The 13,657-nt window shown below is 40.4% G+C and overlaps 1 protein-coding gene across 1 annotated transcript in view; it reads right to left on the reverse strand.

The window, feature by feature from the left end:
- The window catches only part of cdc73 (cell division cycle 73, Paf1/RNA polymerase II complex component, homolog (S. cerevisiae)), a 357,191-nt gene that overhangs the window by 154,402 nt on the left and 189,132 nt on the right, over positions 1-13,657 (reverse strand). Inside the window, exon 11 of the mRNA XM_078561735.1 lies at positions 5,441-5,498. Within this exon, the coding sequence (XP_078417861.1) occupies positions 5,441-5,498 (58 nt within the window). The remainder of the gene's footprint in view (positions 1-5,440; positions 5,499-13,657) is intronic.

Below are 13,657 nucleotides of genomic sequence, written 5' to 3' on the forward strand. Positions count from 1 at the left end.
ATTCAGTGATGGTAATGCCACTGAGCGTCAAGGGGTGATGGTTGGATTCTCGCTTGTTGGAGATGGTCATTGCCTGGTACTTGTGTGGCGCGAATGTTACTTGCCACTTGTCAGCTCAAGTCTGGATATCATCCAGGCCTTGCTGTATTTGGGCATGGGCTGCTTCAGTATCTGAGGAGTTGCAAATGGTGCTGAACATTGTGCAATCATCAGCAAATATCCCCATTTCTAACCTTATGATGTAAGGAAGGTCATTGATGAAGCAGCTAAAGATGGTTGGGCCAAGGACACCACCCTGAAGAACTCCTGCAGTGATGTCCTGGAGCCGAGATATCTGGCCTCCAACAACCACAACCATCTTCCTTTGTGCTAGGCATGATTCCAACCAGTGGAGAGTTTCCCCCCCGATTCCCATCAACTCCAGTTTTGCTAGGGCTCCTTGATGCCACACTCAGTCAAATGAGGCCTGGATGTCAAGGGCAGTCACTCTCACCTCACCTTGGGAGTTCAGCACTTTTGTCCATGTTTGAACCAAGAATGTAATGAGGCCACGTTCTGAATGGCCTTGGCAGAACCCAAATTGGGCTTCAGTGAGCAGGTTATTGCTAAGCAAGTGTGGCTTGATAGCACTGTTGATGACCTCTTCCATTACATTACTGACGATCGAGAGTAGATTGATGGGGTGGTAATTGGCCGGATTGGATTTGTTTTCCTTTTTGTGTACAGGACACATTTGGGCAATTTTACACATAGCTGGGTAGATGCCAGAGTTGTAGCTGTGCTGGAACAGCTTGGCTAGGGGCGCAGCAAGTTCTGGAGCACAAGTCTTCATTACTATTGCCGGAATATTGTCAGACCCCATAGCCTTTGCGCTATCCAGTGCCTTCAACCGTTTCTTGATATCACGTGGAGAGAATTGAATCGGCTGAAGACTGGCATCTGGGGACCTCCGGAGGAGGCCAAAATGGATCATCCACTCGACACTTCTGGCTGAAGATTCTAGCAAATGCTGTTCCTGGCATGTCGCCTGCACTCTTCATTGCACCAGGGTTGATCCCCTGACTTGGTGGTAATGGTAGAGTGGGGGATATGCTGGGCCATGAGGTTACATATTGTGTTCAAGTACAATTCTGTTGCTGCTGGTGCCCACGGTGAATGCCCAGTCTTGAGTGGCAAGGGTGTAGAATGTACTCTGGATGGGGGACTTGTCCATCACCAAATGTGGCTCGGTTGCACCACTATTGGCCAAGCTGGCCGAGTCCTAAAGTGTATAGCTGCTCCCAGTATCAAAATCTATTCCATTTAGCACGGTGGTAGTGCCACACAACACGATGGAGGGTATGCTCAATGTGAAGGCGGGACTTCGTCTCCACAACAACTGTGCAGTGGTCACTCCTACTGATACTGTCATGGATAGATGCATCTGCGGCAGGCAGATTGGTGAGGTGGTCAAGTGTGTTTTTCCCTCTTGTTGGTTCCCTCACCACCTGCCGCAGGCCCAGTCTAGCAGCTTTATCCTTTAGGACTCAGCCAGCTCAGTGCAACCGAGCCACTCTTGGTGATGGACCTTGAAGTCCTCCACCCAGAGTACATTCTGCGCCCTTGCCGCCTTCATCAGCTGAGGGAGGGCAGTACATGGTAATCAGCAGCAGGTTTCTTTGCCCATGTTTGACCTAAAGCCATGGGGTCCAGCGTTGATATTGAGGTCTCCCAGCGCAACTCCCTCATGACTGCATGCTACTGTGCCACCACCTCTGCTGATGGGACAGGACATACCCAGGGATGGTGCTGGTGGTGTCTGGGACATTATCTGTAAGGTATAATTCTATGAGGGTTACTATGTTGCATGACTATGCTGTCTGTGAGACAGCTCTCCCAATGTTGGCACTAGCCCCCAGATGTTAGTAATGTTGTTAGAGAACGTTGCAGGGTCAACTGGGCTGAGTTTGTCATTTCCGGTCGAGGCCAAGTAGTCCATCCAATTTCATTCCTTTCTTAAGACTTTGTGGCTTGCTAGGCCATTTCACATTTTGAGAGTCAACAAGAGTCAGTCACATGTAGGGTGCCCGATTTCCTTCCTAACTAACCCATTAGTGAACCAGATGGGTTTTTACAACAATCAACAATGGTTTCATGATCATTTTAATTCCAGATTTTTATCGAATTCAAAATCCACCATCTGCCATAGCGGGATTCGAACCCGGGTCCCCAGAGCATTACTCTGGGTCTCTGGATTATTAGGCCAGCGACAATGCCACCGCGCCATCTCCTCCTCCCTTAAAATTATATCCTAAATATTCATACTGAGATATGACTGAGGATAAGAAATCACATGGATTCAAGATGAGAAACACATGAACTAGCATTGTACGCACACACCACATGATAATGAAATATGGAAGCACTGCAAGAGACCTCTGATCACGATAGGTAGGGCTGGCTATGATGAGTAATATCTACAAAATTAGAATTACTCCCCACATAGCTAATGGAAGTAAAAAAGTACTCGAGGTGCAAACTGCGAACGATCCAGCTATAGCAGTATTCTTTAAACTGGCAAGGGAGTTGCTACAAAATAGATTGAGGGATAGCAGTATATTCAAAAGAAATGTCATGTAGAGAACACAAACTCTGCAATAACTTAAAAGGTGTACCTGCTCCCTACTTCTTCCTTAAAGCTTCTAGAAACATTCAATTTTAGAAACATTAACTTTGAGGGAAAACGAGTGTATTTTAAACTTAAATAAGGGCAATTATGAAGGCATCAAGGCAGGGTTGGCTAAAGTGAACTGGCAAATGAGGTTAAGGGATATGGCAATAGACGTTCAGTGGCAGACATTTAAAGGGATATTTCAGAATACACAGGATATATACATTCCAATGAGAAAGAAAAATTCCAAGGGGTGGGCCCACCATCCATGATCAACTAAAAAAAGTTAAAGGCAGTATCAAACTTAAAGAAGAAGCATATAATTACACAAAGAGGGGTGGCAGGTCAGAAAATTAGAAATAATAAAAACTGCAAAGAATGACAAAAAGATTAATAAGGAGGGGAAAATTAGAGTACAAGAGAAAGCTAGTTAGTAGCATAAAGACAGATAGTAAGAGTTTCTATAGATATTTAAATAAGAAAAGTTAACAAAGTGAGTGTTGGTCCTATAGAAAGTGCGTCTGGGAAATTTATAATGGAAAGTAGAGAGATGGCAGATGAATTAAACATGTATTTTGTTTCAATCTTCACTGTAGAGGACACAAGTAACATCCAGGAAATAGCTGTAAATCAAGAAAAGGAAGGGAGGGAGGAACTCAGGAAAATTACGATCACTAGGGAAATGCTGTTGAGCAAATTGTTGGGGCAACGGGCTGACAACTCCCCAGGTCCGGATGGACTTCATCTTAAGGTCTTGAAAGAAGTGGCTAGTGAGATAGCTGATGCACTGGTTTTAATTTTCCAAAATACCCTAGATTCGGGGAAGGTTCCATTAGATTGGAAAATAGCAAATATAACTCCTATATTAAAAAAGTGAGGGAGACAGAAAGCAGAAAACTATAAGCCAATTAGCTTAACATCTGTCATAGGGAAAATGTTAGAAGCTATTATTAAAGATGTTATAGCAGGGCACTTAGAAAAATTCAAGGCCATCAGGCAAAGTTAACATGGTTTTAAAAAAGGGAAATCACGTTTAACCAATTTATTGGAGTTCTTTGAAGAAGTCACCTGTGCTGTGGATAAAGGGGAACTGGTGGATGTACTGTACTTAGATTTCCTGAAGACATTTAGTAAAAAAGTGCCACATTAAAGGTTATTGCAGAAAATAAAAGCTGATGGTGTAAGGGGTAACATTTTGGCATGGATAGAAGATTGGCTAGCTAACAGGAAGCAGAGGCAATGGGTCTTTTTCTGGTTGGCAGTACGTGATGAGTGGTGTGCCACAGGGATCAATGCTGAGGCCTCAATTGTTTTACACTTTACATAAATGACTTGAATGAAGGGACTGAAGGGATGGTTGCTAAATTTGCTGACAACACAGGTAGGTAGGAAAGTAAATTGTGAAGCGGACATAAGGAGGCTACAAAGTGACACAAATAGGTTAAGCGAGTGGGCAAAGATCTGGCAAATGGAGTATAATGTGGGCAAATGTGAAATTGTTCATTTTGGCAGGAAGAATAAATAGAAGCTTATTATCTAAATGGTGAGAGATTGCAGAGCTCTGAGATTCAGAGGGATCTGGGTGTCCTAGTATATGAATCACAAAAGGTTAGTATGCAGGTACAGCAGGTAATTAGGAAAGCTAATAGAATGTTATCATTTATTGTGAGGGGAATTGATTACAAAAGTAGGGAGGTTATGCTTCAGTTGTATAGAGCATTAATGAGACCACATCAGCAGTATTGTGTAGAGTACTGGTTTCCTTATTTAAAGAAAGATGTAAACATGTGAGAAGCAGTTAAGAGAAGGTTTACTAGCCTAATACCAAGAATGGGCGGGTTGTCTTATGAGGAAAGGCTGGACAGGTTAGGCTTGAATCCGCTGGAATTTAGAAGAGTAAGAGGCGACTTAATTGAAACCTTTAAGATCCTGAAGGGTCTTGACATGGTGGATATGGAGAGGATGTTTCCTCTTGTAGGAGAATCTAGAATGAGGGATCATTGTTTGAATAAAAGGGGTTGCTCATTTAGGTCAGAGATGAGAATTTTTTTTCTCTCAGAGGGTTGAATGACTTTGGAATTCTCTTCCTCAAAAGGCAGTGGAAGCAGAGACTTTGAATAATTTTAAGGCAGAGCTAGAGAGATTCTTGATTAATAAGGGGGTGTAAGGTTATCGAGGGAGGCAGGAATGTGGGGTTGCGGTTACATTCAGATCAGCCATGATCTTATTGAATGGCAGTGCAGGCTCGAGATGCCGAGTGGCCTACTCCCGCTCCTAATTCGTAGGGATAGATGATAGCAAAATGAGATATTAACTGTACTACAGGATAACATTTTTTTTAGATTACATTATCAAGGTGCATAAACATATTCTGAATACCTCAGATGATTACATTATTTATTTATATGTTTTGCCTTTGCTTTGTTAATTTAACTGAGTGTTGAGCAGGAAGCATTGACGGCAGTCTAAGGGGGAATATAACAGCAGTCCATTGTTGTTGCTGATGAGTTGTTAAATTTCAATTTCAATGCTGCAATGCCCTGTCATTACATCATTTTGTTCAAAGTGGTTTTATCTTAATGCAGCTTATTTGTATTTTGTACAGATATTATGCTATTGTTCTCTTTCTAGTAATCACAAAACATCCTTTGAAACCTTATTTTTTAAATCCTTTTTTACAGCAACAGCATCTATGAACAGAAACAAGACTGGAAACAGTAAAAGCAACCAGAGATCACAGCAACATCTTAGCACACATTCATTGAAACAAAAATATCGAATATCCTTTACCTGGTCTTGGAACAGGTTGAACAGCAGGAGTTTGAGCCTTTCTGGCAGAAGCACCTTCCTGAAAGATATAATGTTTTAAACTATTTCAAATCGTTCTGATATTGCTCAATGGTGGCAACCAGAAAAGAATTTTAAAACGCAAAAGTCTTTCCTCTCAGTTGTGAAAAAAAAAAATCAGAGGAAAGAACAACATAATTAACACTCGTATACCAGTTCCAGCATTTCATATGTAAATTGGAAAACAGTTGAGAATTAAGAATTTCAGTCAGTGATTGTTGTTGTGAAACTGATAAATGGATGCAGATCCAAAATTCACCTTCGAAACACAAATTCTCTCAGGTCACTTTGGATTCGAGGGAATAATATCCTTTATATAGACACGGGGCTAAAAGTTCTCAATGCCGATGAAAAAATACCCTTTACATCAAAAATCAGATCAGCGCACCACCAGATTGACTTTTAAATTGGATGACAATTTCTCCATGAACCAGCACCAAATGGAAAGCAGGGGTGCAAAGCTTAAGTGGCAAAAATCAGTTCACTGTGCGTGTGACATAATTGAATAATGGCATTATGAAATAGTGATAAATAAGGACTTATACACGGTGACATTGTCAAACAGGTGGGTCTAGCTTGCACTACCTCCAGTGTAATGCTTTTGCTAACACCATTATGTCAGCAGCAGGTACCAAGACCGAAGGCTTCCCTGGCCACTGGTCTAACATGTTATATCAATTTTAACTTCATTTGGTTGCAGGAGACCCAGATTATAAAACGTATGGTCAACAAACAAATGAAATCAGCTAGTATTCTACACTTGCGTACCTGTAATCGAAAAATTAATTTTTGCCCCTCTCGCCACAAACATATAACATAAAGAGTAATCGACACCTATGAAGTAAAATCTTATTCATCCCACTGGTTGCAAATACGCAACAAATTGCTGGCCAAACCAAAAAATGTAAACTTGCCAAAGCAATCTGATATGAGCTGCTTTTTCGATTTCAATGAAGGTACAAAGACAACTTTAAATCTAAAATCTCCAGTTAACAAAATGTTTGGAATGTTGGCATTTATTGCAAAGGAGATGGAATATAAAAGTAAGGAAGTTTTACTGCTGCTGTGCAGGCCTTGGTGAGACCACATCTGGAATACTGTGTACAGTTTTAGTTTCCTTATCTGAAAAAAGATATAACTGCATTAGAAGCAGTTCAGAGAAGATTCACTTGACTCATTCCTGGGATGAAAGGTTTATCTTATGAGGAACGGTTGAACAGTTTGGGCCTATATCTGTTGGAGCTCAGAAGAAAGAGAGGTGACCTTATTGAAACATATAAGATCCTGAGGGGGCTTGATAGGTTGGAGACCAGGAGAATGTTTCCTCTTGTGGGGGAGGCTAGAACTAGGGGACAGTTTAAGAATAAGAGGTCTCCTTTTTTAAGACAGCGGTGAGGAGAATTGTTATCTCTTAGTGGTCCATTAGTCTGTGGAATTTTCTTTCCCAGAAAGCAATGGAGGCTAGCTCATTGAATTTATTCAAAGCTTAGTTAGTCAGATTTGAGATCGACAAGGGAATCAAGGTTTATGGGGGCACAGAGAGATGTGGAGTTGTGGTCTCAAGTAGGTCAGCCATGATATCACTGAATGGCACAGCAGGCTCGAAGGACCAAATAGCCTACTCTTGCTCCTAAGTCCTATGTTCCTACATTCTGATAGTCTATGACATCCACACGCTTGCAACATTGTTCCAGACTGCTGACCTGTGACCCAAGGCTGATTTCTTGCTTCCTGGCCAAAGGGTAGTTAAAACAAGCTATTTTGCACCTACCAGTTTCTCAATTGAAATTAGTTCATCCAGTACACGCTAATCCAGGTGATGGATAAAATTTAAGAACTTCAGAATCTAGAAAACTATACACCACATCAGACAGTGCATTCTCGTGCTGCATAGTGTGGTCCTTACCTTTAATTTTATTAGGACTGGAAATTCAAGCAGATCTTTCCTTACATTATAAATTTCACCAGTTGAGGCCAACTGAGAAGAGCTGAATGTGTGCATTTAAGAATAATTGTATAGATTTCCAGTTTCTATTGTTTAAGAGCAATAATTTGTGAAATGATACAAACACTAGCACTTCCTGTAGATCTGCAATATAGTCAGAACATCAAATGATGGGATCTGGGTGACATTGAACTGTAAGCAAAAACTAAAAGAATTTATAATAATCTGAACCCGATGATTATATTCTAGCTCTGAACCAATTTCCTGCTTTTAGTATAGCTCAATTTAGTTAGTGATCCATTTACTAATTTTTAGATTTGTTGTTTGTCAGTGATGACAGATAGCTTTCTATTAGTGATGTGCGGGGGTGGTATGCTACCTGTGACTGAAAAAAAAGTACTGGTAAATTTAGATATCAAAATGTTCAATTGCAATAACGCTACAGTCATCTTCCATGTGATCATTATAGTAAGATTTGGGAAAGAGCTGTCTTTAAATTGAGTTTTAAAACAAAGTGAAATTGATCGGGATTTTAAAATAACATCACAGGCTGCAGGCATGGAAGACATGTATTAAAGCCAGAAGAACTAGCTTATACAGCATTACAGCTCACAGTCTGCTTTCAACTGATTACTGATGGATAATTGTTGCATCTGAGGTCCATTAATATAGGATATCCTTTATTAATTTTGAGAATAGCAGCATTTCTTTTAAAAAGTCCACAGCCCAAGAAAAGAGAGGTGGTGTGTTTAAAAAGTAGCTGATTTTATTGCTAAACCTTCTAACTGAGAAAATAATCAGGTAGACAACTTCCCACTCATTTGGTACATAGGACAAAAGGGCACATGTCAAAATCAGGCAGCCAACAAATACTACCAAGGAAGCCTGGCTTAACAATGGAAACTTACTCATCTCGAGCCCAGCACCAAAGCCTCACCAGTAAAATTTTAAACAAATCCATGAATAGGGATAATGTGGCACATTTTTATAAAAACTTTGATCTCAAGAGGGATTTTATAATTGGTTACATCATTGTGGGATTTAGTTTGATTGGCTGTGTCTACATTCACCTGTCTATAAAACAGAGTTTAATGGTGCGCCTCTGGTTTTGTCTCACTAGGTGTTTCAGTTTGCCGTCAGAAAGACTGAAGGAGCAGGAGAAAGAAAGATAATATCAAGATCTTGAAGCAGTCTTATGTTATAGCCCTAGGTTATGCAACCATATTCCCAGGTTATGCTATTACACAATTAGATATTGGCCAGTATGAACACACTGCATACACTCAGACTGTGTATGGGGAGAACAGAACCACTTTACCCGAAAGAATAAAGTCACAAAGACACACCACCTCAAAAATTAGAGACTATATAATTCCTTCAAATTATTCCTCAACCATAAGACAAGAAAATTAATTTTTATATAAAAAATTATAGATGTGAACTGACTACAGGAAATCAAAATTTAATATTTCAGATTTGGTAGATTAGAACTTTAGTATTCCATTGTATAGGAGTTGTGGCACACCAGCAGGCCATTCAGCCAAACTGTTCTCCCTCTCACTCACACGCCTAGATTTCAAGTGCAAATAGAAGTAGAAACAACCACATTTCTCTGAATGGTCAAGAGCAGCCTCTGGGAAAGCAGGTCAGCTTGCTTTTTTGCAGGCAACTCTATTACCACACAGACAATAGTATACAAAAAATATTAGGTTCTGGGGATTTCTTTAATAACTTTCATAATATTCTTAATATTTCTTAATATTCAGCATCCTATTTATTCTATAGCTACACAAGAAGTTTCAGTTAGCGAAAACACATTCAAAAGAATGAGCCAAAAATGCCATTCAACCAAAATTCTTCAGATGGTTCTGTGACACTAAGCGTCAAAATCAAAAATGCTTAGAGCAATAGAATAGGCTTTGATTCCCAGTATACTCAGTTCCCAAACTAAACTGCATTGTGTGGGAAGGCATCAAGCAGGGACTGGTGGTGAAAGGCTGGTTGGTGGAATTAAAATGTAAAGTCATCACCAATAGCCCTGGTGCTGAGCTTGGGCGGGGGGCGGGGGGGCTACTAGGCATTAGGGTCATTGGCAGTGGTCTAGGGAAGGGTGATGGGGAGAAAGTACAGCCACTCTTGTGGCACATAAGTAGCAGGCAGAACTGTAGAATTCCAAAATTCTCTAAGAAACAGTTTTGAACTGCAATTTGATTCACATGGGCAAAAGGATTAATGTCAATCAAAAGTTCATTATGAGAAAAAAAAACTTCCCTTCCCTATGTTTCCTGAATATAAGTAATTTTACTGATGTAGATCACAATTCTTAACCCCGTCACACAATAACCATTTCCCTGAAAAGTATCAATGTGGCCACTGTATGTCATATGAAAACAACTCATATGATAGTGAAATCTGATACTGATTCTGTAAAAATGGTTGGTTCATTAAAAGGGGTTATTAATCAAAACTGTAGTGGCTTTTTTCAAAGTACAGCATTATGAGATAACATAATTTTGTTAACCCAATTTGAAAAAAAAACACACAATAGAGGAACTGCAACAAATTGGATTTCTAAATGCCAGCATGGTAAACATGAGTTCCCTCCTTTACCAGCTATCATTTGACGCACTAATAGCTAGTCGCCATTCTCATTTCAATAAGACAGCACTCCCTCTTTCTGGTAGATAGCTTTTTACAGCTATGCTTCCCATATCTTTGAATATAGGACTGCAAGTACTGTTTTATATTGACCAAGTTAAGAGACTTGCTTTAATTTAAAATTCATAAACGAATGCCGGAAATGGGAAGAGAAGAAAGCCATAGATGATTAAGTGAGCATTAAGGGCATGTATTGAAGAATTTGAAAGATAATAATGTGTTAACACTCTAAGGCAAAAGGAAAGATCTGTAGAGGGAATTGTTGTCAAGAGTGGTGCGTCTATAAATGTAGGAAGTATTGCAGTTAAAATATGAATGTACAAAAAAATTGTTTCAAAAAGTTGTTTTGTGGTTTCAGTTAGTTTGCATGCATTTTAGTCAGGCTGACACACAGCTTTCAAATCTCAAGAACGATGACTAATAATAAAGTTGTCAGTTGGTAATGCAGCTTCCTATATATTTAACACATAGCTTACATTCAGTGTCAAATTCTAGATCACCAGGGAATAGTCTGAGTAAAAGACTAATGAGTATTGTGCTGCAAACTGTAATTACAGAAAAGTTTTGCGCTGCTTCGCTACAAAATGTCAGGTGTGATATCACTCAATTTATTATAACCTAAAAATATTCAAGCACATTACAAAAAATGTGCTCTGCTTGCAACTTCCCAGCATTTCATTGTAGACAAGAACATATGTGAATAATGTACTGACTGTGCACAACCCAAAAACTAAAAACAAAACTTTTTTTGGCACTTTCATATCTCAGAAACAGGCTGATGTGCTACACGTGCAATGAATGTTAATTAATATATTGTGAAGCACAGCAGCCAATTTACAAACAACAATATCAAACTGAAATAAGATGAAGGGTCCACTGTGTTCGAGTAATGTTAGTTGAAGCTGAAATTACTACTGGACTAAAACGGCTTGAACACTTCCTCAACTAGCTGTCCAAACCTGTTAGCACAATTTTTTCTCATGCTTTATGTCAACACTTAACATTGAAATAGCTTTTGGGCAATTAGGTAAAACAAAAAAACCCAATGTAAACAGTAGCTGACAGTTGCAGGCTCTGCTCACTTGGTGGATTTTTTGTCATTCTGGTTACCTTTGACTACTGTGAATAAGATAGTGCCTTTAGACATCAAACATCTAGCCTTGACGTACATGGCCTGCTGCTTCTTTCCTTCACATCAAGTTTTAAAAACATTTTTGTTGTATTTTCTCATTTTTGACAGCTTTTAATCTCTCCTGCAGTATTGTCAAACAAGGCAATGTTATTGCACAAACTCTCAACATTTTAGTGCTGTGCTTCCAAAACTCTCTCCCACTGAAACCCCATTTCGAGGCTTTAAAATTACTTTTGACTCCATGGAGCGGGGCCAGAACCAGGGCCGGCCGGCCCGAGGCGCAGGGGCAGGCGAGTGAGCTGTGAGATCAGGGCAGGGGACAGTTTTCCACAGAATTTTTCACATATTTTGAAAACATACCTTTTCAGTTGCTATTTTGGAGCAGGACTCAAGCCTCAAGCATTGGCCATTTAAGTCACACCCATCATTAAAAAAGCAAGAATTTAAAGTACTTTGCAGCTGTTAACCTTCAGTTGGAGCTCCACAGTAGCCATTGCTGCTGCAGAGCTCATGACCCCAGAATCTCCTCTCCATTTTAGGAAGCCTTGCTTGGGAGGTCTCCTCAAAGCAATCTTTAAGAGGTCAAATATCCTCGCTGACTCATGGGAGGCCCTGACCTGTCACCGACCAAAATGGATAAAGTTCATTTGGGAAGGTACCAAACAAGTTGACAGACTTTGTCGCGAAACGCAGAGGTGAAGTCAAGACATTGGAGAATCCTCCAAACCACTCATCTACCCGACTCTCCAAGCACTGCCTGCTCCAAATGTGGCAGAGTCTGCAGATGGCACACTGGACTTATTAGCCATCTCAAAATCTTTGGAAACAGAATACAAGCAAGTCATCCTCTATCTCGAGGGATTGCCAAAAAAAGGCTTCATATATTTCTTTCGCTGTTTCAATCCTGCTTGCCTGCTCCATTTGGCCCTTTTGCTACCTAGCCACCTACCTTTATAATTAACGACAGTAATTGTTTTTCTATGTCGTTTACTTTCCACTGACATAATGCTGTAGCTTTTTCTACACTCTTTTGCCATGCTACTGACCATCCTGTTCCAGTCAATCCTGATGCATTTATAATAGATAAGTTTTTTTTTAAATGTTGCTATTTCAGATGTACTTCAACTTCTCTTTTGCCTTTCCTCATTCAATCTGCTTGCTGTTTTTGTGTACCCACGTATCTGTTTCCCCACTCTTTTTACTTTGTTCCCATTCAAACCATTACCTATAGTCAAATCTATTTCTGTACACCACTTTGCCCTTTTTCCTCCACCTAGTACCATTCAACTTGATCCTTTTACAGTTAAATCAATTCCTGACATTTATTTCATAGCCTCTCACCACCACTATAACTCATTTAAAAAAAATTTTGCCCTGATATTCCAATGCACCCATCCAGCTATTCTTTTTACTCCATTTTCTTTCCCTCTTCCAGTCATCATTTTAAATACAGAACACACTCACCTCGCCTCTAATTTTTAATTTTTCTTTATTTTTTAATTACAGAAAGAACACACCTCTTTCCCAAGTGTGTGGAAGCTTAGAGCATTCTTGGACCCAAAGCCTGGTAACTGATAGCATCCGACAGTGTTTGGAGGAACAGTTACCTCATGGAAGAGGGAGACATGGGGAATGGATTTAAACTGCCCTGGCCCTTATTGCACCTACAAGCCACAGCTCAATCCAATCAATATTCAGGCACTACAGATCCTCCAAGTTGGCCAAAATTGGGTCTTGAGCAGAATCACCAGTTTAGTCCATGTTTTGCGCAATATGTCATGTTGGCAAAGCAGCTGAAGCGTACATTAAGAGCAGCCACATGGATGCCCATTATGGGTTGACTGCCACTTCAAATGCTGCTCATGCTCATTAATGAAGCAGCACAGCAGTTTAGCAGCTAGCAGTTGTCCTAATGTCCGCTTTTTAACAGCAACCAGTTGACTGGGAATGAACAAGGCGTTAACGTGGATTTCAATTGTTACTTAAAGAGATTCTCACCATTTCATGGTCCCTTGACCTTAAACATATAAGGAGATTTTCTGGGACAGTGTCAAGATTTCACTACCACTCTAGCAACACTTATTCTGCAAATTTTCTGAAGAATTCACCTAAAAAAGGTAAGTGCTGTGCTACTCTTCCTTATTGGAAAACTCCCAAGGAGTAACCAGGAGAGAGAGGGAGCTTGGTCATGGGTATTTTGCTAGCAAGCCCCTTTGGTCAGGACAAGGAATGGAGGAGGACATGAGGTCAGGCAGAACAACTGCTGCAGGAGAAAGAGGCTGAAGGGGGATGTGGTGTGCTTCCCCCTTCTGCGGGTATAGAACACCCTTTCTCCTCTGGACCTCCTCTGCCAGGGCCTCCACTACCATGTCCAAGAGACTGTGCGCCATCTCCCTTGGTCCCTGAGCCACCCTGTAATGTGCTG

Source organism: Cetorhinus maximus, chromosome 17 (genome assembly GCF_964194155.1).
Source record: "Cetorhinus maximus chromosome 17, sCetMax3.hap1.1, whole genome shotgun sequence".
NCBI classification, from domain to species: domain Eukaryota; kingdom Metazoa; phylum Chordata; class Chondrichthyes; order Lamniformes; family Cetorhinidae; genus Cetorhinus; species Cetorhinus maximus.